The following is a 27,390-nucleotide window of genomic DNA, read 5'->3' as shown; positions in this document are numbered from 1 at the left end:
CTAAATGTCTGGTTAGTCAGTACACCTAGCCTTATTGTCTAGTTAGTCAACACACCTGACTGGTTAGTCGGCACACCTACCCTAAATGTCTGGTTAGTCAGCACACCTAGCCTAAATGTCTGGTTAGTCAGCACACCTAGCCTAAATGTCTGGTTAGTCAGCACACCTAGCCTAAATGTCTGGTTAGTCAGTACACCTAGCCTAAATGTCTGGTTAGTCAGTACACCTAGCCTAAATGTCTGGTTAGTCAGCACACCTACCCTAAATGTCTGGTTAGTCAGTACACCTAGCCTAAATGTCTGGTTAGTCAGTACACCTAGCCTAAATGTCTGGTTAGTCAGCACACCTAACCTAAATGTCTGGTTAGTCAGTACACCTAGCCTAAATGTCTGGTTAGTCGGCACACCTACCCTAAATGTCTGGTTAGGTGGCACACTTATCCTAAATGTCTGGTTAGTCGGCACACCTACCCGTAATGCCTGGTTAGTCAGCACACCTAGCCTAAATGTCTGGTTAGTCGGCACACCTACCCTAAATGTCTGGTTAGGTGGCACACCTACCCGTAATGTCTAATTAGTCGGCACACCTACCCGTAATGTCTAATTACCGTAAATATTCGGGTATAGTGCGCACTCGCGTATAGTGCGCAGGTACGTTTTTGAGGTTCATTTAAAAAAAAAAAAAATTAACAATTTTTTTTTCAATTTTCAACTGAGCGGTAGATGAATTCTAAAGCATAAGATGATAGGAATTTGTAACTAATGAAAGCTTATTTACAATGTACCACATTTAATTGGAATCACCGGTCAGATTTGACACATTGGATTGACAGGTTGTTTACATTATACCGCCACAGGCCTAGTCAGCTTGCAAATTGTAGCGGTCCCATCTACGCTGTTGTACCAACAAAATAATTAATCCTACCCTCAATTACCTTGTGTTTTTCATGCAGGTATGATCTCTTGTGGTATCTGTCCACGAACATACAAAGCTAATTAAGCTCAATTATAACAAGATTGACTAGTAAGCTGACTGCTACGTAATGTAACACAGGCCGCCATTTTGTATACAGTACGGAAACAGGTCTGCAGTCGTCGTGCTGGTCACAACTTTTATATCAATGAATTAACATGTGTAAAGGATAAATCTATAGTGCAGACGATTAATAAGAGTACCCCGGTAGTTTTCACAGTCATATCGTATTTTATATGGCCAGATGGTCAGTGACTGCCGCACGAGATCAAGGCATTAGTGTTACCCGTGCTAATTGCGCATGCGTGCTGTTACAGCTTCCGTAAATAAACAAGTTGAACGTTATCAGTTTCTGGCAACATTCTGGATTTATAAGGTGATTAATTTAGAAGTATGAAATAACTAAGTACTGCTATATCATTTCAAGTTTTGTTTGATGTTAATTGAGATGTTATACATCGTTTTGGATCTGAATACGGGAACATGCTCAAGTGAGATTGTATGAATCCACGTAATTGCTGATAAATACACAATTTCAAGAGATTAAACATTTAAATAACTATTCATTTCTTTGATTATTTGTTAACTATTACTTTCTTAATGCTTTATATATGTTATATATACAGTAAACTCCGGTTTTCAAGAAGTCAGTCGGACCATGAAAACAACTTCGTAGAAACCGGACTTCGTGAAACACGACCAGTCTAAAATTAGTCTCGATATATATACCGTTCACCAGCTGGCTAGCTAGGCCTAGCGTAAATGTGTAAACACTAACTGTATGATCAGTATTTAAAAACAACAATCACTGGACATTTTGTTAAACTTGTTTTACATTTTGATTATTATTTACAAATTGTTATTAACACAACGTAAGCTAAACGCATGCATTGAATCATGTGTACATTAGCCTATATACAGTACACGTGTACGTATCAGTTACACAGGAAAATATACCGGCGAGCGATCATCGAACATTTTTTTTCATACTTTCGTAAAAAAGTCAGTCATTTGTTTCTGTTTTGAAGAATAATGACACTTGTCAGCAAAGTCAGAAAGTTTGGTGATACACGCAAACATTGTTTCATCGACATTCTCGCGTGACTCTACGAACATTTTTATTTTGTCAACACTGTCCACGAACTCTACGAGAGTAGTTGTTTTTTATTTCCTCAATAACATCACTCTGTGTTGTTTGTTCAGTGGTGACAATATCCTCGTTGATCGTCACAAAATCGGCAAGCGAGATTTGGTCCTCGGAGATTGATCTCCATTCATTGGCTAACGTTGCCAGAGGGATGTTGTCATCTTCGCTTGATGAGCTGTCACTCATCGAGGTCACGACCTCGTTATGCACGATTCCGGCCTTCAAAAAACAGTTACGAATCGTGGTGGGCGTGACACACTTCCACGCTCGGTATATCCAGTCTACCGCAAGTCGAAGATTGATTTCAGGAGTGAGACTTTTATCAAAACATTTCAGCAAGTATTCAATGAGGAATCGACGGTACTTCTGTTTCAAATTGTTTATTATGCCTTGGTCCATCGGTTGTAATTTCGATGTCGTGTTTGGAGGCAAAAACACAAGTTTGATTGAACTCAAACCCTCCACATGCGGATGAGCAGTGCAGTTGTCTAACAGCATCAAAACCTGACGACCCTGTCGATTGAACTTACGATCAAGTTTTAAAATCCATTCTCGGAATAGTTCCGTCACCATCCAGGCTTTCTTGTTCGCGTGGTATTCCACGGGAAGACTTTTTACATTCTTAAAACATCTGGGATTTTTAAATTTCCCGATCACCAAAAGTTTTAATTTTTCGGTTCCCGAAGCATTAGCTCCAACCAAAACCGTGATCCGTTCTTTACTTTTTTTACCCCCATGACAGTTTTCACCTTTTACTGTAAGTGTTCGATTAGGCGTCAGTTTAAAAAACAGGCCGGTTTCGTCGGCATTAAACACATTGTCTAGAGTGTAATTAGAAATGATGTCACCAACTTTATTTTTCCACTCATCCACAGTTTCCTCGGAAACGGAGGAACTTTCCCCAGAACTCACTTTGCTTGAAATACCCCTTCTTTTTTTGAAACGTTCAATGAAACCATTCGAGGATTTGAAGTCACTGTATCCGAGATCTTTCGCAAGATCCTCTGCTTTCGCGGAAAGTATTGGTCCATTGACGGGAATATTTTTATCACGCACATTGTGGAACCATTTAAAAAGCGCTTCCTCAATATCTGAGTGGTTTGCTGTCCGTAAATACTTGCGTTTTGGACTGAAAGTTCCAGTATTAAAAGCTTTCTCTATTTGTGCCCGATTTTTCAACAACGTACTCAACGAGTTTTGCGGTATGCCATAAGCCTCCGCTATGTTTTTTTTTGATTGAATTCCTTTGTCGACATCAATCAAAATTTGGTGTTTCGTTTGAAGATCCAATATCTTTCTCTTTTTCGGAGTAGCCATTTTGACACCTTCCTTCGTGTATAAAGTGACAAACAAATGAACAGTGACTTGTTTTTACAGCGATTTATATCGGGTAGGGTTAATGAGTTGTTTTCACAGTTCGTACATACAGGTAAATTATCCCGTGGGGACCCCCAGACCATATCGCACAAAGCGATAGTTCGTACATAGCGACTTCGTGAATACAGGATTAATTTACAAAGGTTTATATAGAGGCTCAGAAGGGGGTTTTTAAAGACTTCGTGAAATGCGGTATATCGTTAAATCCGACTTCGTGAAATGTGGAGTTTACTGTATATATATATATAAGTATTAAATCAATCCTGCTGTGAAAGGAAACGATCACAAATCTCAGTCAAATCACATTCATTCTGACTGGGAAAAGGCTTGTACTTGCGTATAGTGCGCAGTGGTCTTTTTCACTTGTCAATTTTTGAAAAAAAGTGCGCACTATACGCGAATATTTACGGTAGTTAGCACACTTACCCTTAATGTCTGGTTAGCTGGCACACTTACCCTAAATGTTTGGTTAGCTTGCATAACTTGCAACATCTTGTAGACATTGACTGGCTCAAACTCCTTCCCTGGGTAATATCCTGAAACATCCTACGGCCTTTTTGTGGTCCTTTAAAACAATATCACAACATTTGATAGTTAGAAATATGTTCTATCAAAGATATTTACATATTCAACAATTAAAATAGTTTAGTATTGCTTATCATCCTATCAACAGCCATGGTCATTTAATGATGACCTCCCTTGCATATTTTTGGAGTCTGCAGTATTTTCGTGTTTGTCTCCTATGATAGTACCAAAATGATGCCGAATTTATAGTGCGACCTTACTGAAAATACTAACGAAGTCACAAGAATGTGTATTTATGATTGCATCAAATATCATTTCATTTTTCGAAATCTCCTTTTTATCAACAGTACTGGAAAACTTTTCTGTAGAGATTCTGTGTTTCTATAATATTGGCTTACCTCTGTCTGTATTCCTGGCATATGGTGAGAATTCATTCACAAACTCCACCCTGTAGTAACAGATGAATGAATTGTTATCAATCACATACTTCAGTAATTGTTATCATACAACTAGCATGTTCTGTTATGTCATCAATAAATTGTTTGGCATACATTTGTGATAATGATCCTGGTCTCATAAATAAATGGCTGAAAACTGACTGATAGAGCTGAAAACTGACTGAGAGAGCTGAAAACTGACTGATGGAGCTGAAATCAGCCAGTCTCAAACAGAATCTAATTTGAGACTTTCCTTACTTTTTTATAAATGCAAGTTGTTACCAATAGAATCTAACACTCTTGTCAATGCACTACAATACACAGGAGTACTGCTAGCTCCACTCTGTTATACTTACATACAGCCTAACACAGGAGTACCGCTAGCTCCACTGTGTTATACTTACATACAGTCTAACACAGGAGTACCGCTAGCTCCACTGTGTTATACTTACATACAGTCTAACATAGGAGTACCGCTAGCTCTACTGTGTTATACTTACATACAGTCTAACACAGGAGTACCGCTAGCTCCACTCTGTTATACTTACATACAGTCTGACACAGGAGTACCGCTAGCTCCACTCTGTTATACTTACATACAGTCTAACACAGGAGTACCGCTAGCTCTACTCTGTTATACTTACATACAGTCTAACACAGGAGTACCGCTAGCTCCACTCTGTTATACTTACATACAGTCTAATACAGGAGTACCGCTAGCTCCACTGTGTTATACTTACATACAGTCTAACACAGGAGTACCGCTAGCTCCACTGTGTTATACTTACATACAGTCTAACATAGGAGTACCGCTAGCTCTACTGTGTTATACTTACATACAGTCTAACACAGGAGTACCGCTAGCTTGTTATACTTACATACAGTCTGACACAGGAGTACCGCTAGCTCCACTGTGTTATACTTACATACAGTCTAACACAGGAGTACCGCTAGCTCTACTCTGTTATATATATACTTACATACAGTCTAACACAGGAGTACCGCTAGCTCTACTGTGTTATACTTACATACAGTCTGACACAGGAGTACCGCTAGCTCTACTGTGTTATACTTACACACAGTCTAACACAGGAGTACCGCTAGCTCCACTGTGTTATACTTACATACAGTCTAACATAGGAGTACCGCTAGCTTGTTATACTTACATACAGTCTGACACAGGAGTACCGCTAGCTCCACTGTGTTATACTTACATACAGTCTAACACAGGAGTACCGCTAGCTCTACTCTGTTATATATATACTTACATACAGTCTAACACAGGAGTACCGCTAGCTCTACTGTGTTATACTTACATACAGTCTGACACAGGAGTACCGCTAGCTCCACTCTGTTATACTTACATACAGTCTAACACAGGAGTACCGCTAGCTCCACTGTGTTATACTTACACAGTCTGACACAGGAGTACCGCTAGCTCCACTGTGTAATACTTACCTACAGTCTGACACAGGAGTACTGCTAGCTCTACTCTGTTATACTTACATACAGTCTAACACAGGAGTACCGCTAGCTCCACTGTGTTATACTTACATACAGTCTAACACAGGAGTACCGCTAGCTCCACTGTGTTATACTTACATACAGTCTGACACAGGAGTACCGCTAGCTCCACTGTGTTATACTTACATACAGTCTGACACAGGAGTACCGCTAGCTCCACTGTGTTATACTTACATACAGTCTAACAAAGGAGTACCACTAGCTCTACTGTGTTGTACTTACATACAGTCTAACACAGGAGTACCGCTAGCTCCACTGTGTTATACTTACATACAGTCTAACACAGGAGTACCGCTAGCTCTACTGTGTTTAACTTAGTCTAACACAGGAGTACTGCTAGCTCCACTGTGTTATACTTACATACAGTCTAACACAGGAGTACCGCTAGCTCCACTCTGTTATACTTACATACAGTCTGACACAGGAGTACCGCTAGCTCCACTCTGTTATACTTACATACAGTCTGACACAGGAGTACCGCTAGCTCCACTGTGTTATACTTACATACAGTCTAACACAGGAGTACCGCTAGCTCCACTGTGCTATACTTACATACAGTCTAACACAGGAGTACCGCTAGCTCCACTCTGTTATACTTACATACAGTCTGACACAGGAGTACCGTTAGCTCCACTGTGTTATACTTACATACAGTCTAACACAGGAGTACCGCTAGCTCTACTGTGTTATACTTAGTCTAACACAGGAGTACCGCTAGCTCTACTCTGTTATACTTACATACAGTCTAACACAGGAGTACCGCTAGCTCCACTGTGTTATACTTACATACAGTCTGACACAGGAGTACCGCTAGCTCTACTGTGTTATACTTACATACAGTCTGACACAGGAGTACCGCTAACTCCACTCTGTTATACTTACATACAGTCTAACACAGGAGTACCGCTAACTCCACTCTGTTATACTTACATACAGTCTAACACAGGAGTACCGCTAACTCTACTCTGTTATACTTACATACAGTCTAACACGGGAGTACCGCTAGCTCTACTGTGTTATACTTACATACAGTCTAACACAGGAGTACCGCTAACTCCACTCTGTTATACTTACATACAGTCTAACACAGGAGTACCGCTAACTCTACTCTGTTATACTTACATACAGTCTAACACGGGAGTACCGCTAGCTCTACTGTGTTATACTTACATACAGTCTAACACAGGAGTACCGCTAGCTCCACTGTGTTATACTTACATACAGTCTAACACAGGAGAACCGCTAGCTCCACTCTGTTATACTTACATACAGTCTAACACAGGAGTACCGCTAGCTCTACTCTGTTATACTTACATACAGTCTAACACAGGAGTACCGCTAGCTCTACTGTGTTATACTTACATACAGTCTAACACAGGAGTACCGCTAGCTCCACTGTGTTATACTTACATACAGTCTAACACAGGAGTACCGCTAGCTCTACTCTGTTATACTTACATACAGTCTAACACAGGAGTACCGCTAGCTCCACTGTGTTATACTTACATACAGTCTAACACAGGAGTACCGCTAGCTCTACTCTGTTATACTTACATACAGTCTAACACAGGAGTACCGCTAGCTCCACTCTGTTATACTTACATACAGCCTAACACAGGAGTACTGCTAGCTCCACTGTGTTATACTTACATACAGTCTAACACAGGAGTACCGCTAGCTCCACTGTGTTATACTTACATACAGTCTAACACAGGAGTACCGCTAGCTCCACTGTGTTATACTTACATACAGTCTAACACAGGAGTACCGCTAACTCCACTGTGTTATACTTACATACAGTCTAACACAGGAGTACCGCTAGCTCCACTCTGTTATACTTACATACAGTCTAACACAGGAGTACCGCTAGCTAGACTCTGTTATACTTACATACAGTCTAACACAGGAGTACAGCTAGCTCCACTGTGTTATACTTACATACAGTCTAACACAGGAGTACCGCTAACTCTACTCTGTTATACTTACATACAGTCTAACACAGGAGTACCGCTAGCTCCACTGTGTTATACTTACATACAGTCTAACACAGGAGTACCGCTAGCTCTACTCTGTTATACTTACATACAGTCTAACACAGGAGTACCGCTAGCTCCACTGTGTTATACTTACATACAGTCTAACACAGGAGTACCGCTAGCTCCACTCTGTTATACTTACAGTCTAACACAGGAGTACCGCTAGCTCCACTGTGTTATACTTACATACAGTCTAACACAGGAGTACCGTTAGCTCCACTGTGTTATACTTACATACAGTCTAACACAGGAGTACCGCTAGCTAGACTCTGTTATACTTACATACAGTCTAAAACTGGAGTACTGCTAGCTCCTCTTTCCTCTCGGCTGTACTTAGGCATACGACGTAGGAGATCACAGAATGGTGGACAGGCCACCAAAGCCTGAAGTGTCTGAGGCAGGTCAAGGCCAACAAATGTTTCAAGGTCGTAAAAGGTACCAACATTAGCATAAATAATAATTGTGAATGAATGTCTCAAGGTCAGACACGAAACTATTGTGAGCTATCACAAATATAGATGTATAACAGTGCATTTGTACATAGACCAAACAAGAGTTGTAAGAAGACAACATAGCTCATTGAGTGGGTTGAAATTCAGAAGTAGTTTTTTTAAAAGTTTGTCAAAGAATGCAGTCATGGTCAGCAGGTCTCCAAAAGTAGCACCAATAGAAATATAGGTCTTATGACAAGGAACAAACATGTCAAATATGAAAGCCCTATCTCATACAGTTAATACAATGTAGCCAAGCCCACAAATGTAATACCAATGGAAAGGTTTGTTTTAATATTGTTTAATGTCCTATCAACAGCTAAGGTGACTGTGTGTCATTGAAGGAAAGGTCTTGTCACACACAGCACACATGTGAAAAACCTCAGCTCTAGATCTATCATCCTTAGTATTGACACAACACTGTTTTATCAAAATAACTTTAACCTAGCTGTCTATGGAGGCCGATGCTGGGGTATAGTGATAGTTTCTCTAGACTCTATTCCGGTGTCATAAAAACCACAGGCAGAAATAATCGTTTCTATGTATGCTATACAGTAATTGATATCTATATATGAATAATCTTCTTCATATGTTATATAATTAACTTTCATTGTATATTTCAACACTTGGTAAAAATCAATGACATTTGAGGGTTTGTTTCATTTGAGAAAACAATCTTACTAATTAATTTCTTTAAATGTGCCAGGTATTTGGAGGATCCATTTCTTTAGAGGATAAGAAATGATGGTGATGATATTTTTCTTACAGTTTATAAAATTTACACTTAATACAAAGTAAAGGATACAGCATTGATGTAACACCAGTTGCCACGATTGACCAGTCCACGTGGGGTCAGTCCTACCTGGACGTGACTCACTCTCAAACTACTCAAGGCCTCTATAACAATAAAGTACATATATAACATCAAAATGCCTGTTAATTTAGTTCATTTCTTGATTAAAAAATACAAAATCATGCCAACAAAATGATTTTTCTATGTTCCAGTCGAAAGGATCAATTTTAAAAAGTTACAATTCAAAGATGAAGCTCTGTCATCACAAAGAACTGACAGATTTGCTAATGAATATTGATTAAATGTTAATGAATATTGATGGAGATGCTGATTGATATTGATGAAATGCTGATGAAGAATATTGATGGCAATGCTGATGAACATATCTTCATAATGGAAATTGGAACCCTGATTGGTTAAAACAGTTATCGAAAAATATCTAGTGTTAAGTAATTTATCTCCACAAAACACTTATTGAATCAATAGTTTGACATTATATCCAATACCATAGATTATATCAAAACACTCTTAACAAGTTATGTATTAGATTAATTCCTTCAGCAAGGCAATAAATACCAGCGATAAACAATCATTTTGCCTTGCCGATTTGTCTACATTATGTGGAAGTGAAGATTTGTTTATAGTCACTTAAATGTATGTGGAACTCACCTGGAAAATTGACAAATAATACAGGTAGCAATATATAATTTTGAATACATTAATAAACCACTAGCTAGTACTTTCATCATAGCCGATATAGTGACTAGATTTTGAAATACAGATATTTTTACAGGGTCAAATGATAACCAAATAATCAGGCCATATATATTATGGTCATTATTACCTCCAAAACTGCTGGCCAGCTGGTCATCTTCAGTAGACACTGGATCATTGGGTACATTAGGAGTCTTTATTCACATTCTGCTTCACCTCGGACGGAGCAGGTGTGTTATCAGTATGAGTAACACTGTAACTTACAGGACCTGTTGTGGCTGGGGTCACATTTTTGAACAATCCAGCCCACGATGATGCTTTAACAGGTTTTGGTTGTTCTGACTGAGTTGGAGGACTAGGATTACATTCATCTGCGATCTTCAGATCGCCACTTCCTTGTTTAGCTTTTTCTACATCACTAGAGTCTGGTAATTCTTTAACTATTTTATTATCATTACTATTAATACTTTCTACACTTGGTTCTGGTGTATTTTCACGAACATGATCACCAGCTTGATAAACTGGTTCACTGACTTTGTGATAAGGTTCATCAACCTGGTGATCAGGTTCACTACCTTTTTGATCTGGTTCACTGACTCTGTTTTCAATGTATTGTTCACTAGATGACACCACTCGTTCCTCAACATGCACTGTTGAAGTATTTCTTGTTGATGAGGACTGTTTATTGTAAGTGTCTTGTATATTGATGGAATTTATTGAAATTGCAGCTGCCACTGGTGGGTTAGGATAACTAGGAACATTAAATCCGGGGGGTCTGTTTACACGTACACCTGTATTAGGTCCTGTTGGATTATTGTCTACGATAGGCATTCCATTGTTAGAACTATAGCCTGCATTACCAGCCTGTGGACCCGGATGATGATGATGATGACGATCATGATGATGTGCATGGTAAGGGTTGCCTCCCCTTGTGTTTTGTGACACACTGAGATCAGACATTTGGTGCGACACCTTGTCTACCAAATTCTGATCCACTGGTTGATGTGTGCGATGCTGAACAGTCTGTGAATTAGAGATCTGATGTGGAACATAGGGTGCAGACAAATTTTCCTGCGGCACATTATGACTACGTTGGTCCATATGATGGGAGCCCTGGGGAGATGAACTGTACGTATAATTTACAGCTGAATTCTGATGTGATGGTGGAATACTGCTCATGTTTCTGTTGATGTTCTGTTGGACAGGAGTGGGATATGATCTCAATGCCATGTTACCCATGGGTGGTGGCTGGCCATGACCAGAGAAAGAGCTTTCATGATATGTCTGAGATTGGTCCACTACGCCCATGTGTGCTCCCTCCCTTGGGAGAGAGGCTTCTCGCAATAGCGGTGGGGTATTCACTATCCCTATATGGGCTCCCTCCCTTGGGAGTGCACTTCCATCCCTGGCACCAGGAACATTCTCTGTGGTCATTATAGCAGGATTCTGCTGAGGGATAGAACCTGGATGAATCGTCTGTTGGGGATGGACACCAACCATAGTGGGAGGGGTACATTGCTGGGGAAATGGCCGCTCCTGGACAACTGGGGGAACCATGCTAACAACAGGAGGTCTCTCCTCATGGGCAGGAGGCTGTGTACGTTGTGAAACAGGAGCCTCAGCATGTCTTACTTTTGGAGGTAAAGACGGGTAATTCAATGGCATAAAAGCAAAGCTCTGTGGCGAGACCTGTCCAACTGCACTGTCTGCCCAGTTTCCTACATTTTCTTGGACAATGTCAGGATGAGACTGCCTCTCGGCCTCCTCCAACTTTTCATAATATCCAGGAGGACGTTTCTTTTTGTTCCTACGCTGTTTGCCACCTCCCTGCGACATTTCTGACTGATTTGGATCATAACCAAATTCAACTGAAGAAGCTCGGTAATTTTGCCCCTCTCTAGGGAACTGGTTTTCATAAACTTCATTCTGTTGACCACCCTGATAAGCATGTCTATCTCCTTCAAACTCTGGAGAATTCCTGGGTTCATGATTGACGTTCATATGCTGTGGATATTGTTGCTGTGGAGGGCCTTCACCAGCATGGTATTGTTGAAAGTTAGGCATAGGATCTGTATTCATATTCACTGGCATACAGTTTGTCTCAGCTGGGACAACCATGTCTCCTCCCTGAGCTGTAAACATTCAATCAGAAAATAAAGCTTAAGCATTCAAACAGCAACATTAAATTTAATTTATAATGCAGCCATTCCCTTTAAAAGAGCAAGAACCAACAATTTTTTGAGAAAAAAAAATTTGTTGGTATATTTCTGGATGAAAAAATACAGACACTGTATTGTCATTTTGTTTCAGTTATTATTTGGGGCCAAATTAAATAGCAGCTTAATTTCAATCCAAAATAGCTTATATGTCCTAAAATGTTTATAAATTAATCTAAAATCAATTATAAGTTGTTTATTGTGCAGCAGTTAAAACCTGGAAATGTAACCAAAGATGTACTTGAATAACTTTATATTCTCTACAAACATCCATGTGGCAAATAGTTATGAAATGAAGCTACTTTCCTGAAAATTAAAAATACTGCTTTATCACGTACAAAAAAAAATGTATATAATTACATGCACCTATTGTGAAAGACTTATATATAGTAACCTCCATAAGATTGTGATATCTAATTGGAACTGAAATAATCATCAGTCATTATTTTTATATTAAACAATAAAAGAGTAGGCTGTGAACATACCAACAATCAACAGGAAAGTTTGCACTGGTAATTGAGGAGTATAGACAAACTTTCACTGGATTTCAAACCAAATCAACTCTTTGACCTCTTACTATAGAAACAGAACATTTTCTTGTACTGAAGTAATTTCCTTGGAAAAAAATCATTTTCTTAATTTGTTAGGAACGATGTACATGTATATTTTAATTTATAACACAGAAGGGGATCATTCATGTTATGCGACTGTTAAACTTACCAATGTCAGGCTGGAACATTCCAGCTCTTGTTTCATCCCAAGGGAACTGTAACATAACAGAGGTATTGTATCTATTGTAACAAATTAGCACAGTATAGGGGAAGTAGGTACGAAAGGTGATAAACACTATAGTCTATACAGTGAATTAAGTATGTATACACCGAGTATTATACTTTTAATACATGAAACTGAAGTTTGAATTTTAATTGACTTGATAACTGTAGGTACTTTTGAACTGCAAATATTGCTGGAGTAATTGTAATCATTAACAGACGGAATAAAACAGTGACTAGGGACTCTAGATAATATAAGTGATTTGGGATAAATATCTCAATGACTGATACTGTGTATATGTAAGGCAGCTAGGTGTTGTCATAACAGATATCTGACACATATAAATGTTTACTACATATGTTAATTAATGAGGTTTTTTTAACAAAGAGATAAGTGTATGGACTTACCTCCACTTTCCTATCCTCATTCGAGCTGCGAGGCCCATACAGAATCTTTCTGATGTTGTTCTGCTCATGTTGGTCCAGGGTATCGAAATCCCCAAACATTAAATCCTACAAGTAAAAATATATTTCACTCTGGAATATAACATTAATTTGTTATCGGAATATTATATTAATTTGTTAATTTAGTTGATGTAAATATAATATATCCCATAACAGCTATAGTTATCAGAATATACACTGTTACATATCAGGTGTGATTCTAATGTTGTGTACATGCAAAATGTTTGTCATCTCAAAGATCATGTAAAAATTTCCTGGTTGGGAACAATCTTTGTATCATGATTATTTGCATTAACTCCTATTTGGTATTGTTCAGTGGCAAGTTTGAATCACTGGAAAATCCAGGACAATAAAATGTGGAAACATACGATTTGTGAATGGGACATATAAATTAATATTTTTTTTTGATAAGTCACCGATCAATAATGACTATGGGAGGGCATCTATAGTGTGTTGTAGCATACAATGTATTTTTGTACAGCTCTACACATGTACATTAACTTCCCAAAACAGTATACATATATGACTATCTTTGCAAGTTTTCAATATAATGCACTCTGGCCCCAAACCATTTTTGTATCACTATATATTTATACCTGTGAAAGTGAAAATATTCAAGTTTAATGGTACTGTATGAACAGATGAAAACAGATGGAAAAATGCAAGGCCAGACTGGGCTTTGAACCCGGGAACTCTATCGATTGAGCTACCTGGTCGCCGATGATCAACCCGCCCCTGTTCCGCACCACTCTTCGATTAATTCCCTCCCTTTTTAAAAAAAAAAATCTTTGACCCTGAAGACCTAACAACTTCACAACCCAGGTTCTGGTATCCCTTTGCCACCTCACTTGAAATTAAACCTCACTTGAAACAAGGTTAGGTCACCAGTACCAAATGTAGTAAGAATGGAAAAATGCACGGCCAGACTGGGATTCAAACCCGGGACCTCCGAACACTAGACGGATGCTCTACCAATTGAGCTACCTGGTCCAGTTCTGCTACACGTGTTTAGGAAAAAATTTATTGATTTTATCAAATTGATATTTAATCTCATTTTGGATGTGGGATTTTTAATAACTTAATTAAATTTATAAGTTTAAGGATAATTTACCCGACTACTTATAATTAATTCTGCTTTGAGATAACAACAAATGATTGTTGACATTATGTTCAAATAGATTGTCATAGACAACCATGAAATCATCCTTCAGGATAATTTTGGTTTGTTTTTGTTTAACGTCCTATTAACAGCCAGGGTCATTTAAGGACGTGCCAGGTTTTGGAGGTGGAGGAAAGCCGAATTACCCGGAGAACAAGAATTCCACGGAAGTGGAGGTGTCGCCTGTGTATGCGAATAATTAAAGGGTCATAACTCTTTAAAATTAGGACTTGAAAAAATAAATGGCTATAACTCTTTTAAAAACTTGCGAAAGACTTCCCATGAAATTTTGAATTAATTCCAGTAATTAAAGGGCCATAACTCTTTAAAACTAGGACTTGAATAAAAAAAAACAATAACAAACTTGTCCACAGTATTATGGTAACGAACATTCTATTTTCGCAAAAAAAATTTAAAGGGCTATAACTCTTTTAAAAAGGTCCGAATAAATTTGGTTAATGAACTTGTCCACAGTATTATGGTAACGAACCTTCCCATGCAGTTTCAAATTAATCCAGTAATAATTATTCAAGTTATTGAGTGGAAACCATTTTCGCAAAAAATTAAAGGGCCATAACTCTTTTAAAATGGTGCGAATAAATTTGGTTAACGAACTTGTCCACAGTATTATGGTAACGAACCTTCCCATGAAGTTTCGAATTAATCCGTTCTAAACTACTAAAGTTATCGCACGAAAACCATTTTCCGGACGACGCCGACGCCGAAAAGTAATACCTATATGTCTCCTTTTTCAAAGGCGACACAAAAACCACCGGCCTACAGTCAGTACCTGGCAACTGCCCCACGTAGGTTTCGAACTCGCAACCCAGAGGTGGAGGGCTAGTGATGAAGTGTCGGGACACCTTAACCACTCGGCCACCGCGGCCCCTTCAGGATAAAACATAACTTGCGTATGACTGCAGGTACTTGTGAACAGGAGTGTGATTTTTCATAAAATAATGGCGAGAAGGGAATCAAACATTTTAAAGCAATCAGATGCTTAATTTCGAAAGTTCAATTTAAACATAGACATCACCCATTTCTTTTATATATAACTGACCATTTGTTTCTTTACTCTGCAAATTGATATATGTGTGTACAATAACAGTTCAGACTCTTGTTTGCATTGACAATGATATACATCATATGTTTGATACGTCAAGGAAAGTGTCACTTGATTTCGAACACTGCTAAATGTGAAGTGCAAGTCATTAGAAAGTCCTGGTATACGTAAATACAGAAGTTCCCATGACAAATTATCTACGATATCTGCGAGCACAAGCATTGCAAGCAACCCCGATCAGCGAAATGTTATAATACCAATGCATTAGAAATTTTGCAAAATTGATTTTGGCTACACATAAACAGTTTACAAAGCATTCATAAAACAGTCAAACATGCACCCCCCCTCCCCCTCCCTTCCGCATGCGGCACATTTGTTTCAAAACAAAAGTTTATCAGTAACATGAAGAAGCGAACATCCGTGACAATGGTATTTTGAAACATTTTCCTTAATACTAATTGCGAAGGAAACGTAGTGTGATGTAATCAAATAACCTGTGTTTGGTAAGCCATAATGGGAAAGAATTTATGATGTGTCACAAAACATGCTTCTTTGCCGCCATGTTGGGTAAAATTTTCGACCTAATCGTGAAATCACTTCCGGTAGAGATGGTTGAAAAGGGAAATAACTTTATTTAGTTAATATGCATGCGCATGTGCATGCCGGTCCTATGGTGTAATGGTTAGCACTCTGGACTTTGAATCCAGCGATCCGAGTTCAAATCTCGGTAGGACCTTTTTATTTTTTTTAATCATTTCCCCCATTCTTAAATAATTGTTAACATGGTAATTTGAACTATTTTTTTTAAAGCAAGGTGAAGCAGAGACCTATATACTAGTATATAGGTCTCTGGGTGAAGGTATGCAGTTTCCTGACATTTTTAAGTTAGAGACCTCTACCTGCTATATTATTATATTTACATGCTGTAAATATAAAAGTTTACATCGCAAAAAATCATTAAAAGAAATCCTAACTCATATCAATCTACACCATCTCTGTATATTTGTTACCTATAATCTGTAGCCTCTGTTTTATATATTATTGCAATCATCCTTAGATGTCCAAGGAACCTATATATTAATTCCCTGGTAGCATCCTTACAACTAAGACTTAGGAATTTGCAGATAATTTAATAAAGTTTAATTAATCTCCTAATGATTACCTGGTTATATCACTCCCTGTGTTATATGTACCATACTATACAAAGGACATATACGTGTGAGTCCTTACTTATTTGAGACCTAATGCACTAATCATGTACTACATTTTACTGGTCTAGATTATGGATTTTTATTTTTGTATGTTAATGCCTCAAAATTTTGTGAAGAAATACCTGTTCGGATGGCGTGTTACTCCCAAATGTATCATGTATGGAAATTGTAGATAAATCTAAAATATAAATCTAAAATAAATAATTATTGTTCTCATTGAAATATATTTCATTGCCGAATAGAAAAGAAATGCAGTGGAAGAGGGGAAAAAAAATAACTTATCAGGTTCTACCGAGATTTGAACTCGGATCGCAGGATTCAGAGTCCTGAGTGCTAACCATTACACCATAGAACCGGTTATGCCCTAGATAGAAAAATATCAAATAGTTATTACTTTGAATAATATCAAGTAATATTCAACAGATTGAAAATGAAATATAATCAAGAATCAATATATTTTCACTCGCCATTCATTTTCAATGTGAAGTTGATGGCAAACATAATGTAGAAGCATAGAAATCTAATAACCGACAAACACACTTCCGGATTTTCCTAAATGACGTCACTAGATTTATCTAGTCGATTGGGAACTCCCTCCAAAATAAAAACAAAGATGTCTGCGCCTATGTTTGACACAGACAGTGAGGATGAGCTGCCACCTGGCTGGGAGGAGAGGGTGACGCTGGAAGGGAAAGTTTTCTATGCAAAGTATGGTCATATAGAAACTCAAATGAGTTTAAGAATGCTACAATGTCCACGCTATTTAGTTGCGACGGGTGCACCTAATGAGTGACCAGGGAGTAATGAGTGTCTAGGGAGATATTTTTCACGACAAGTTCACGGTCCAGGAATTCATTAATGAAGATTTTTTGATAATTTTTTCTGTAACGTACATATTATCCCATTATCTACCACTATGCAAAATCTCACTTCGATCGGACCAGTGCATATTATGAAAATGCACCGATGAAGTTGCAGTGCAGCTAGCTGCGATAACATAGCTCTGGACGACGGACGGACAATTTCTGACAGATGGTCGTCGTCAGAATCATCAATTTACATGTGTTTTTTTATCCGAGAAAATTATAATCATAGCTAAATACTACCCGATGTGAATCACATCGGGGCTTGCTACACTATCGGCAATGTCGACTTCATACACTGCCGGAGAGCAGTGTAGGCAGGGTATGAATATTCGTTCTAATGGGTATTATATAAATATATACGAGATGTATCGCACATACATATAATCCTTACAGGGATTTTCCTACAATTTTTCAACTGGGTCCAGGGTCCATTGAATTGGGAATTTCTACCACAGGTACTTGTGGACATGATTATGATGTTTTTAATTAAAATATTACATTATAGACGAGTTAATTGTTGTATTACAATCACATGCTTAATTTGTAAAAAATATATCATATTTTGGCCTTATAAATAATGTGATTTCTACGCAACAAAGTGTGACATTGGGAAAAACAAAAAATAGTGAAATTCATACTAATTTCAGTTTTTCTTTGAAGAATATTGCCTTTATATTATTTTTGATTTAATTTTGTTATCTATAGCTGTCTTTTATTTTTCAAAAGTACCTTCAATTAGTATAGGTCTTTGTAAATAAAACTTATTTAATCATTCAAAAGTGACTTCAAAATTGGGAATTTTTCTGTGGCAAATTGGGAATTTTCACAAGATTGTTTTAGGGGAATGGGTCATTTTAATGGACCCTATTTCTATTGTAGGAAAATCCCTGCCTTATGCGACCCATTTCATATATAATATTATTTGTAACGAACCACTGTGGTCTACAGATTAACTGATTAAAGTTTGAGAACAGGAATCAGATGTTCTCTGATTAGATAATTAATTTATTAATATAAATATTAGCGCTCAAAGTATAGCATGGTTTTTTTAAAGTAAGGAACTAATGTTTGTATTAATAAATTAATTATTTAATCACAACGTCCGATTCCTGCAGGGTTGGCTGAGACACAATATTGCAACAGGGTAGTATGTAGACCGCCTGACGAGTAGGTTAATTTCAGGCATACCATGTAAAATCTGTTCTTTATCCGTGGTCACTGTATGTTTAATCAAATGGAAAGCATAAACACCTACCCCTCTGCAACATCTCTTCAACCCCTGAACAGACTCACCTCTATCCCAGTCATGCAATGTACCTATCATCAAGTGTCATCCTTCATACCCGAAAAGAATAAGATATAGTATTTTTAAAAAAATGTGTCCATTTTCAGTCATGGAACCAAGGCAACTCAATGGGAGCACCCTGGATCTGGGAAAAAGAAAATTGTCAAGGGAGGTAGGCACTGCTATACTTTTTTATTGTTGACTCAATTCTTTTTGGTAATCGTTTGTATCAATAATTATAGTGCTTTATGAGGTTGTCCAACTATATAAGAACTTAGAAGGATAGTTTTATCCATATTTCATACCTAGATGTTTCCCTTTGAAGATTTACCATTTGGCTGGGAGAAGAAGTTGGCTGATGATGGAACTGTGTTCTATGTCGAGTAAGTACTGTCCAGCATACACTGGTCAAATGTAGAAACATATAAAGGCTCTAGAAACTGATTTATTTGACCACACTAACAGAATATCATATTTATCTGATATCCATGTTATATAAGGCAATGTCTAGTAATATAATAAGCCAATGTCTAATAAGACCATGTCTCGTAATAAACCCATGTCTGATAATAAGCCTGTGTTTGGTAGTAAGTCCACTTATGGCTATTGCAGTTTAGTAAAAATACTAACAAATGCCATGAATCATTGTCCTGCAATAATTGGCCCACTGGGCTTATTACATGATAAACACAGTACAAGTGAATCACAAACAGAGAACTGTTATTGTTTTAATGACCATATTATAATGGTCTTATAAAGGTTGATAATGTTACTGTGGAAAAATTAATCTTTTGTTAGTGATGATCATGTTAATAATCAAGTTAATCATGACTTTATGAAGGTTTCTAATGGCCCTCTATATAATAACTACCATATTTTGTTGTTAACGATCATGTCAGTGGTAATGTTAATGACTTTATGAAGGTTTTTAATGGCCCTCTATATAATAACTATACAGTACCATATTTTGGTATCGACGATCATGTCAATCATTTTCTTTCCAGTCATATAAACTCCAGGACAACATATACTGACCCTAGACTCGCATTTGCAGAGGAAGTGAAGAAATCAAGATTTGACATTCGCCAAAAGTTTGATGGAAGTAGCACAGCAATGCAGGTCATTCAAGGTCGTGACCTATCGGGAAAATATGTGATAGTTACTGGGAGTAACACTGGAATAGGTACTTAATGTCTGTTGTAGCCATGATCAGAGATTAGTAAATATTAAAGGATAATTTTATATTAAGGAGACTACAGCACAGATTCAGATACTGCTCATCTCAAAAATGCATGCAATGACACCTGTGGTATCAAAATAGATCTAATTTACATTAACTTATCAAATGAAAGATAATAACAGCATCCGTAAAATGATTGCTTCTAGATCAAAAGTTACCTATAGAATATAGAGGAGTAAAAGTGATTTCCTCGAGATGCAATTAAACATTTGTTCCCTTAAAATTAAAAGATAGAAGAATCCCAGATTTTTGGAGGGTGGTAGTAGCATTAAGTGCATAACTAATGGTGTTGTATTAAAATAAACAACAAGCTATACTTTCAGATTGTGAGATGCCAAGTGCGAATTTTATTTAGGATTATCTCCCTTTAACCGTAGTGATTCTCACATGGATGGCTAACAATATTTTTCAAGGCCAAAAGCTATTACCTTGAATTGATTGTGATTTTAGAAAAAAATTGCTATTATTCACTTTTATATATTACCAACAGTAAAGTACATGCTTTATAAAATTTCTGTCGCTGAAGGTTTTGAAACAGCGAGAACCCTAGCACTTCACGGAGCCTTGGTGGTATTGGCCTGCAGAAACACTGCAGCTGCAGCAGAGTGTCAGGCAGCCATATTGAAAGAACGTCCTTTAGCCACTGTAGAGGTCATGACCCTTGATTTAGCCTCTCTGAGTAGCGTCCGTGCCTTTGCTGAAGAGTATAAACGCAAGAAATGGTAATTAAAGTTACTGTTGATCTGATGTATACATGAAAGATAGACATTGCAGAATATATATTTTTTGTTATTTATTACATAGATTTTGATCAACTCTGTGTTTATACAGAGTATTTACTTTTTCTTCTCCTCACACATGTTCATGCTCAGTACTTTTCTTCTCTGTCATATATTGTTATTCAATGATTGGAAGTGATTTTCTAGGCCCCCTACATCTGTATATACTCAGTAATTGTGTGTTATTTTCTAGGCCCCTACATCTGTATATACTCAATAATTGTGTGTTATTTTCTAGGCCCCTATATCTGTATAAACTCAGTAATTGTGTTATTTTCTAGGCCCCTACATCTGTATATACTCAGTAATTGTGTTATTTTCTAGGCCCCTACATCTGTATATACTCAGCAATTGTGTTCTTTTCCAGGCCCCTACATCTGTATATACTCAGTAATTGTGTTCTTTTCCAGGCCCCTACATCTGTTGATCCTCAATGCTGGGGTGTTCGGACTACCCTACACAGCCACAGAGGATGGCCTAGAAACAACCTTCCAGGTGAATCACCTGGCTCAGTTTTACCTGACCAAACTATTGAGGGATGTCCTGGTATCCTCACAGCCAGCTCGTGTAATCGTAGTGTCTTCAGAGTCCCACAGGTGAGTAAACTGGGTCGTAGTGACCTAGAAAATCTTACTCGGATTCCCTCAATTAGTTAAACTGATACTGAGGAACTTAGTTATCTACTCAGACTTCAGGCATACTGTTTTATCTAGACCTTGGTTTTCTTGAGGGTAAACAAATATAAAGCTTTCAATATATATCAAACTAAAGACTTTTTATACACCTGTCATGTTGTCTGTCTGTCCATTCAGTCTCTTTCTAAATTTTTTGACAAATTTCTTTGAAACTTATTAGGCTTTATAGTTATGATATGATGCTGTATCTCCCTGAAAAAGAATTTTGTTTCGTTGGTTTTTAAGTTTTTTCCCTTTGTATAATTTCAGTATATTGAGTATTTGATTTTTGTCTGGCAATCTCCTCTTTCATTTTTTGATGGATCTCTTTGAAACTTGGAAGACATTATGATTCTGATATGAAGTCGCGTCTCCATGATAAGAATTCCAATTCAACTGTTTTCTCAAAAGTTATTGCCCTTTGTTTATTTTAGTATTTGTTCTTTTTTGTCCGGAGTTGTTGCTGTCAATTTCTGATGTTGAAGACTTGAGTACATGTTTTCCTCAAATTATCAGAAAATTAGATATTCACATGTAATGAAAAGTGAGATTGAAAGCATTCCAGATAGCCACCCTTAAGATGATGCAAATCTTATTTTAATGCAAGATATATTTGTTTTTTAACTCATTCATGTTGAAATATCTGTGAAGTTATGAAGTTTACACACCTATAAACAATAAAAAAGAAAAACCATTTCTTGTATTTACATTTGGACTTTTTTTTTTATTTATGCTACTTAAAAAAAATCAATAATCATCATTCATTGGGTGTTATACCCACTGATAGAACAGCCTGGCAACTGATGGAATAGAAAGACAGCTGATTACAATTGATCAGGAAAGTAAACAGAATATAATTCCACAATAACATCATCTTTTTATTCCATTTCCTTGGGATATCATTAACATGTTCAAGTCACATATTGTTTTGTATTTTTTATTCAGATTTTTTCCCACATAATCAAATACTTCTATATCATACATGTAAATGGATATATTATTATTCACATGATATTTTTGATTAGACTATATTGTTTTGATTTGCATCATATGTTATGAAAAATAAATTCAAAAAATGTAAAAATTAAAACAAAGCGTGTGTGTGCTGAATCAGGGCCAGCCTGACCTGACATGACCTCACTCACTGTCGCATTATTAATTAGCCGAAAGTTATACCCTATGGATTGCTTAATTTGAAAAAATCCTCTAAGTACAAAATTGGAGTAATCAGAAAATTGATAACATTTCAGAATTAAGATTTGATGGAGAATTTAATTTCAGAATTAAGATTTGATGGAGAATATACCTGGTGCTGATGTTTTTCCAGGGCCACCGACCTAACAGTAGAGAATATCTGTGTGGAGAAGTTATCACCAGGCAAGGCTAAGTACAGTGACCTTTGGGCCTACAACCTCAGTAAACTTTGTAACGTCCTCTTTGCTGCCCACCTCAACAAACTACTGGCTCCTCAAGGAGTTGTCTGTAACTCCCTTCACCCCGGCAACCTGATGAGTTCAAGTCTGATGCGAAACTGGTGGCTGTATAAACTTCTCGCCCTCATTGCAAGGCCCTTCACAAAGGACATGGTAAAGAACAGTGTATTGTGGTTATTCTTCTACAAAATTATTAAAAAAAAATCTGTTTAAAAATTGTACCCCTTGACCTCAATGTATTGCTAATAATATCATTCTTAATCTCCTCATTAACAGAGGATTTTTTTTCTCTTCAGCAACAGGGAGCGGCAACAACAATCTACTGTTCAGTGTCCCCAGATCTAGTGGATTGTGGGGGCCTGTACTTCAACAACTGTTGTCGCTGTGAACCTTCTAAAGCAGCCCAGGATAGCCAGCTTGCTCAGAAACTGTGGGACATCAGCGAAATGATGCTGGCATCGAAAACTTTAACAGAGAAGATGACAGACACATAACACGAGGTTAGTCATAAACCTTACACTTACTGCGAATTTCTTAACTTTTTTGAGGTTTATTTTCTCACTTACAAGAAATACTTTGATCTTGGTTTTTAAACGAACATGACATTACTGTTGGTTTATGGAATGTTCTTGATTTATATACTCATCAACTCCAAATCATTTATTTAAGGAATCTAAAAATCTTTTCACCATTTTTTTTCCAAAATGTATTTGACCTTGAAGTTGTTAGATGTGCAATACTTGGGATTCATTGTTGGAATATCTAGGCTAACTCACACAATAATGTGAAAATACAAGCCTCACTTAAAATGAGTGATTCACATAACAATAATGTGTAAATACAAGCCTCACTTAAAATGAGTGATTCACATAACAATAATGTGAAAATACAAGCCTCACTTAAAATGAGTGATTCACATAACAATAATGTGAAAATGTAAGCCTCACTTAAAATGAATGATTCACATAACAACTAGTAATTTTTGTGGATGTTTCTTTATTCTTGTATGCATATTTCCGACGGTTGATTGGGTAATTCAATTTTAGATGGATTCTGGTTGTAAAGGAACTTAAACAACATATGACCATTCTCGTCTGTTGCATGGGTGAAAATTTTGATATTAATACTGAATTCAGCATTTTGAAGAAAAAAAATTCATATGATTCATATGTCCAAGTTAGATAACAAGCTTTTTCAGTTTTTCAAGAATCTGACACTTTCACCTTTGCTGGTGTGTAAACATGTATTTCAAAGTAAAATTACTGTTTGTTTATAAAGCATGTCCTAAAGAAATATCCATAGAGATTACCAGTATGGAGTGTCCTTAAAAGTTTTATCGTTTGTTATCAATTGTTTGGGTTCAAGGATGTTGTTAATGATTTTGATGAAATGATATTAGATATTTTTACCATATCGTGTATCTGTATTGTAACAATATCTTAGACAATTGTTTTAAAACTTATCACAAATTCAATTTTCCTGATCATAAGAGGCACTGTCAAAATATAGTTCAAAAGAAAAATGATACACACTGACCTACAATGTGTCTTTAAAAGTTTTGAGACTGAAAAAAATGGCCTCATGTGGCATGTTTAACTTTAAGACCAATAGGAATGCAAAATGGCTGTCTATACGTATACATTGACATTGGTTTTTCAGTTTTGATAAAGATAAGATGGTCGCCCGGTGTACCGTGGAAATCTTGGTCATGGACAGTCATAATTTGTTTTGGAAAGGATTTGATTCAAATTACTTATGCACATTCTCCATGATTAACTAGCTGTGCATTTCCAATATTATGACTGATTAATAAAACAAAATGTTGACAGATTGCCATCATGAATTTGGATTGCTGAATTTTGTTATCAGTCTTTCTTCTCTGTGAATCTTTAGCTTTTTTCATACATTATTTCCCATTGGTCTGATGCGCGTTCAGTAATGAGACTTATCATATAACTATTTTCATAAAATCTAGCGATACTGGAGTGTCACCTGCCATAGTCAGGTTTCGATCACTATGTACAGAGTTATGGGCCTTGGTTCACTGTTTGATATGTTACCTATAACTGTCAAATTTTGTACGTGTATGTGGATCACATGTCACACACTATAAAGTTACAGCCTTTCATTTTTGATACAGAAGTTCAGCCAGAGGTAATGACCTATATATTAGTAATAGGAGGAAATTAAGTAGTGAAAAGATTACATGATTTTACTTGCTGGGATCAACCCAACGACTCCAGACTCCAGCTAAAGGAAAGTTGGTTTTTTTCAACCATTGCAGTAAAAGCAAATTTGACACTGTGTATAGTGTAATTGTTGATATGTTGCTTGCAATGCTTACCTAGTTTTGTGTGTTGGCAATATGATATCTAAGTTTTTTTGCCTTGACCGACTAAAAACATGAACACATGCTTATCATAGGTATGGTGTAAACGCCACTTAATAAAATCATTTCACAAGAGAAAAAGACTTTATCTGGTTTGGAGATTTTTTAGGTTAAAGAAATTAGGATGTTTCTGTCCAGGGTACCCCCCTGGTAAGAAACTAGCTGCATTGAGCCACAGTGTACCGACTCGGTCTGGGACAATTTACCTTTAGCTCATTCAGTAGATTGTCAAACTATCAGACAGTGCCCCCAGGATTCACAAGTAGATGTTTTTGGAAAATTATTGTCAGTTACAATTTGTATACATTTTAAACCAGCTGTATAATTGATCTATATTAAAACATTTTGTTGTCAAAAGATAAATCAATGAAAATTAAGTTCTTGCAAATTCTTATATAGACTCTCTAATAGTGATTGCCTGATGGTGAAGAGAACTCTGCTGTCTTTCTGATATGATTGATGCTTTATAGCTAGTTCATCACTGTCGGGCCGCGGTGGTCGAGTGGTTAAGGTGTCCCGACACTTTACCACTAGCCCTCCACCTCTGGGTTGCGAGTTTGAAACCCACGTGGGGCAGTTGCCTGGTACTGACCGTAGGTTGGTGGTTTTTCCCCGGGTACTCTGGCTTTCCTCTACCTCCAAAACCAGGCATGTCCTTAAATGACCCTGGCTATTAATAGGACGTTAAGAAATAATTTAAAAAAAAACCCAACATCATCACTGTTTTCCTTCAGGTTTCTCCCCTTCCCTTAGAATCGACTCAACCAGTGTCTAATGATTATGGGTAGGCAGACTAAACCATTGTCTGGACTCTTTCATCTATAAAGGTATTCAGACTAACCCATTGTCTGACCTGGACTCTTCCATCTATAAAGGGTAGACAGACTAAACCATTGTCTGACCTGGACTATTCCATCTATAAAGGGTAGACACATACATGCCAAATTTTCCTAGAGGTGGTAAGGGAGATTGACAACCATTTTAAGGGATTTTTGTCTGAAATAAGGGAGGTATACGCGCGGCAAAAATATCGGCACATTTTGTAACATAACAATATACAAAATAGAAAACAAACACATAATTTCATGTTCAGTCACATTATTGCTTCATTTTTGTATCACTTTTGTATCATTTTCACATGACATAAGCTTTCTTAGCTTTATGAAGTACATCATTTGTCGGAGTGTAATTGAAACAGTCTGAATGCACATTTAATTTCACAGACATCAAAGAATGTATAGTCTTGTTGGACAAGTTTCCTCTCCAATCAGTTTGAATTTTTCTTAGAATGGAAAAACTCCTCTCAGATGCAGCATTTGAGTGGGCCATGCTGCATAATGTAAGGCCATCTATAAAGGGTAGACAGACTAAACCATTGTCTGACCTGGACTGTTCCATCTATAAAGGGTAGGCAGACTAAACCATTGTCTGACCTGGACTGTTCCATCTATAAAGGGTAGGCAGACTCAACCATTGTCTGACCTGGACTGTTCCATCTATAAAGGGTAGGCAGACTCAACCATTGTCTGACCTGGACTGTTTCATCTATAAAGGGTAGGCAGACTCAACCATTGTCTGACCTGGACTGTTCCATCTATAAAGGGTAGGCAGTCTAAACCATTGTCTGACCTGGACTATTCCATCTATAAAGGGTAGGCAGACTAAACCATTGTCTGACCTGGACTATTCCATCTATAAAGGGTAGGCCTCTTCTACTGTACCCAAACTGATGGATAATTTAAAGTGACAATAGGACCTACAATCAGTAGGGAAGTTAGGAAGAGGAAATATATTCAGAGATATAGATTACAAAATAATTGG

The 27,390-nt window shown here is 37.2% G+C and overlaps 2 protein-coding genes and 2 non-coding genes across 5 annotated transcripts in view; 2 read left to right on the top strand and 2 right to left on the bottom strand.

Annotated features, from left to right (window-relative positions):
- Positions 1 to 16,260, bottom strand: part of LOC117337028 (ubiquitin carboxyl-terminal hydrolase 10-like) — a 32,554-nt gene extending 16,294 nt beyond the window's left edge. Inside the window, 9 exon segments of the mRNA XM_033897776.1 lie at positions 3,953 to 4,024; positions 4,394 to 4,469; positions 8,301 to 8,410; positions 9,315 to 9,406; positions 10,147 to 10,219; positions 10,221 to 12,148; positions 12,953 to 12,998; positions 13,414 to 13,518; positions 16,187 to 16,260. Coding sequence (XP_033753667.1) covers positions 3,953 to 4,024; positions 4,394 to 4,469; positions 8,301 to 8,410; positions 9,315 to 9,406; positions 10,147 to 10,219; positions 10,221 to 12,148; positions 12,953 to 12,998; positions 13,414 to 13,518; positions 16,187 to 16,204 — 2,520 coding nt within the window. The 5' untranslated portion in view covers positions 16,205 to 16,260.
- Positions 16,261 to 16,356: 96 nt separating this feature from the next.
- Trnaq-uug lies at positions 16,357 to 16,428 on the top strand. Its single transcript has one exon. It is a non-coding gene; the product is annotated as a tRNA-Gln (tRNA).
- Positions 16,429 to 17,186: 758 nt separating this feature from the next.
- Positions 17,187 to 17,258, bottom strand: Trnaq-cug. Its single transcript has one exon. It is a non-coding gene; the product is annotated as a tRNA-Gln (tRNA).
- Positions 17,259 to 17,497: 239 nt separating this feature from the next.
- The window catches only part of LOC117337620 (WW domain-containing oxidoreductase-like), a 72,437-nt gene continuing 62,544 nt past the window's right edge, over positions 17,498 to 27,390 (top strand). For both annotated transcript variants that reach the window (XM_033898688.1, XM_033898686.1), the window contains exons 1-8: positions 17,498 to 17,611; positions 19,162 to 19,226; positions 19,380 to 19,437; positions 20,059 to 20,237; positions 20,821 to 21,016; positions 21,484 to 21,669; positions 23,075 to 23,333; positions 23,477 to 23,680. In XM_033898688.1, the coding sequence (XP_033754579.1) occupies positions 17,517 to 17,611; positions 19,162 to 19,226; positions 19,380 to 19,437; positions 20,059 to 20,237; positions 20,821 to 21,016; positions 21,484 to 21,669; positions 23,075 to 23,333; positions 23,477 to 23,674 (1,236 nt within the window). In that variant the 5' untranslated portion in view covers positions 17,498 to 17,516 and the 3' untranslated portion in view covers positions 23,675 to 23,680. The remainder of the gene's footprint in view (positions 17,612 to 19,161; positions 19,227 to 19,379; positions 19,438 to 20,058; positions 20,238 to 20,820; positions 21,017 to 21,483; positions 21,670 to 23,074; positions 23,334 to 23,476; positions 23,681 to 27,390) is intronic.

This window comes from Pecten maximus, chromosome 11, assembly GCF_902652985.1.
Source record: "Pecten maximus chromosome 11, xPecMax1.1, whole genome shotgun sequence".
In the NCBI taxonomy this organism is placed as follows: Eukaryota; Metazoa; Mollusca; class Bivalvia; order Pectinida; family Pectinidae; genus Pecten; species Pecten maximus.
Note: the sequence above shows the minus strand (reverse complement) of the source record. Positions and strands in the feature narration are given on the sequence as shown.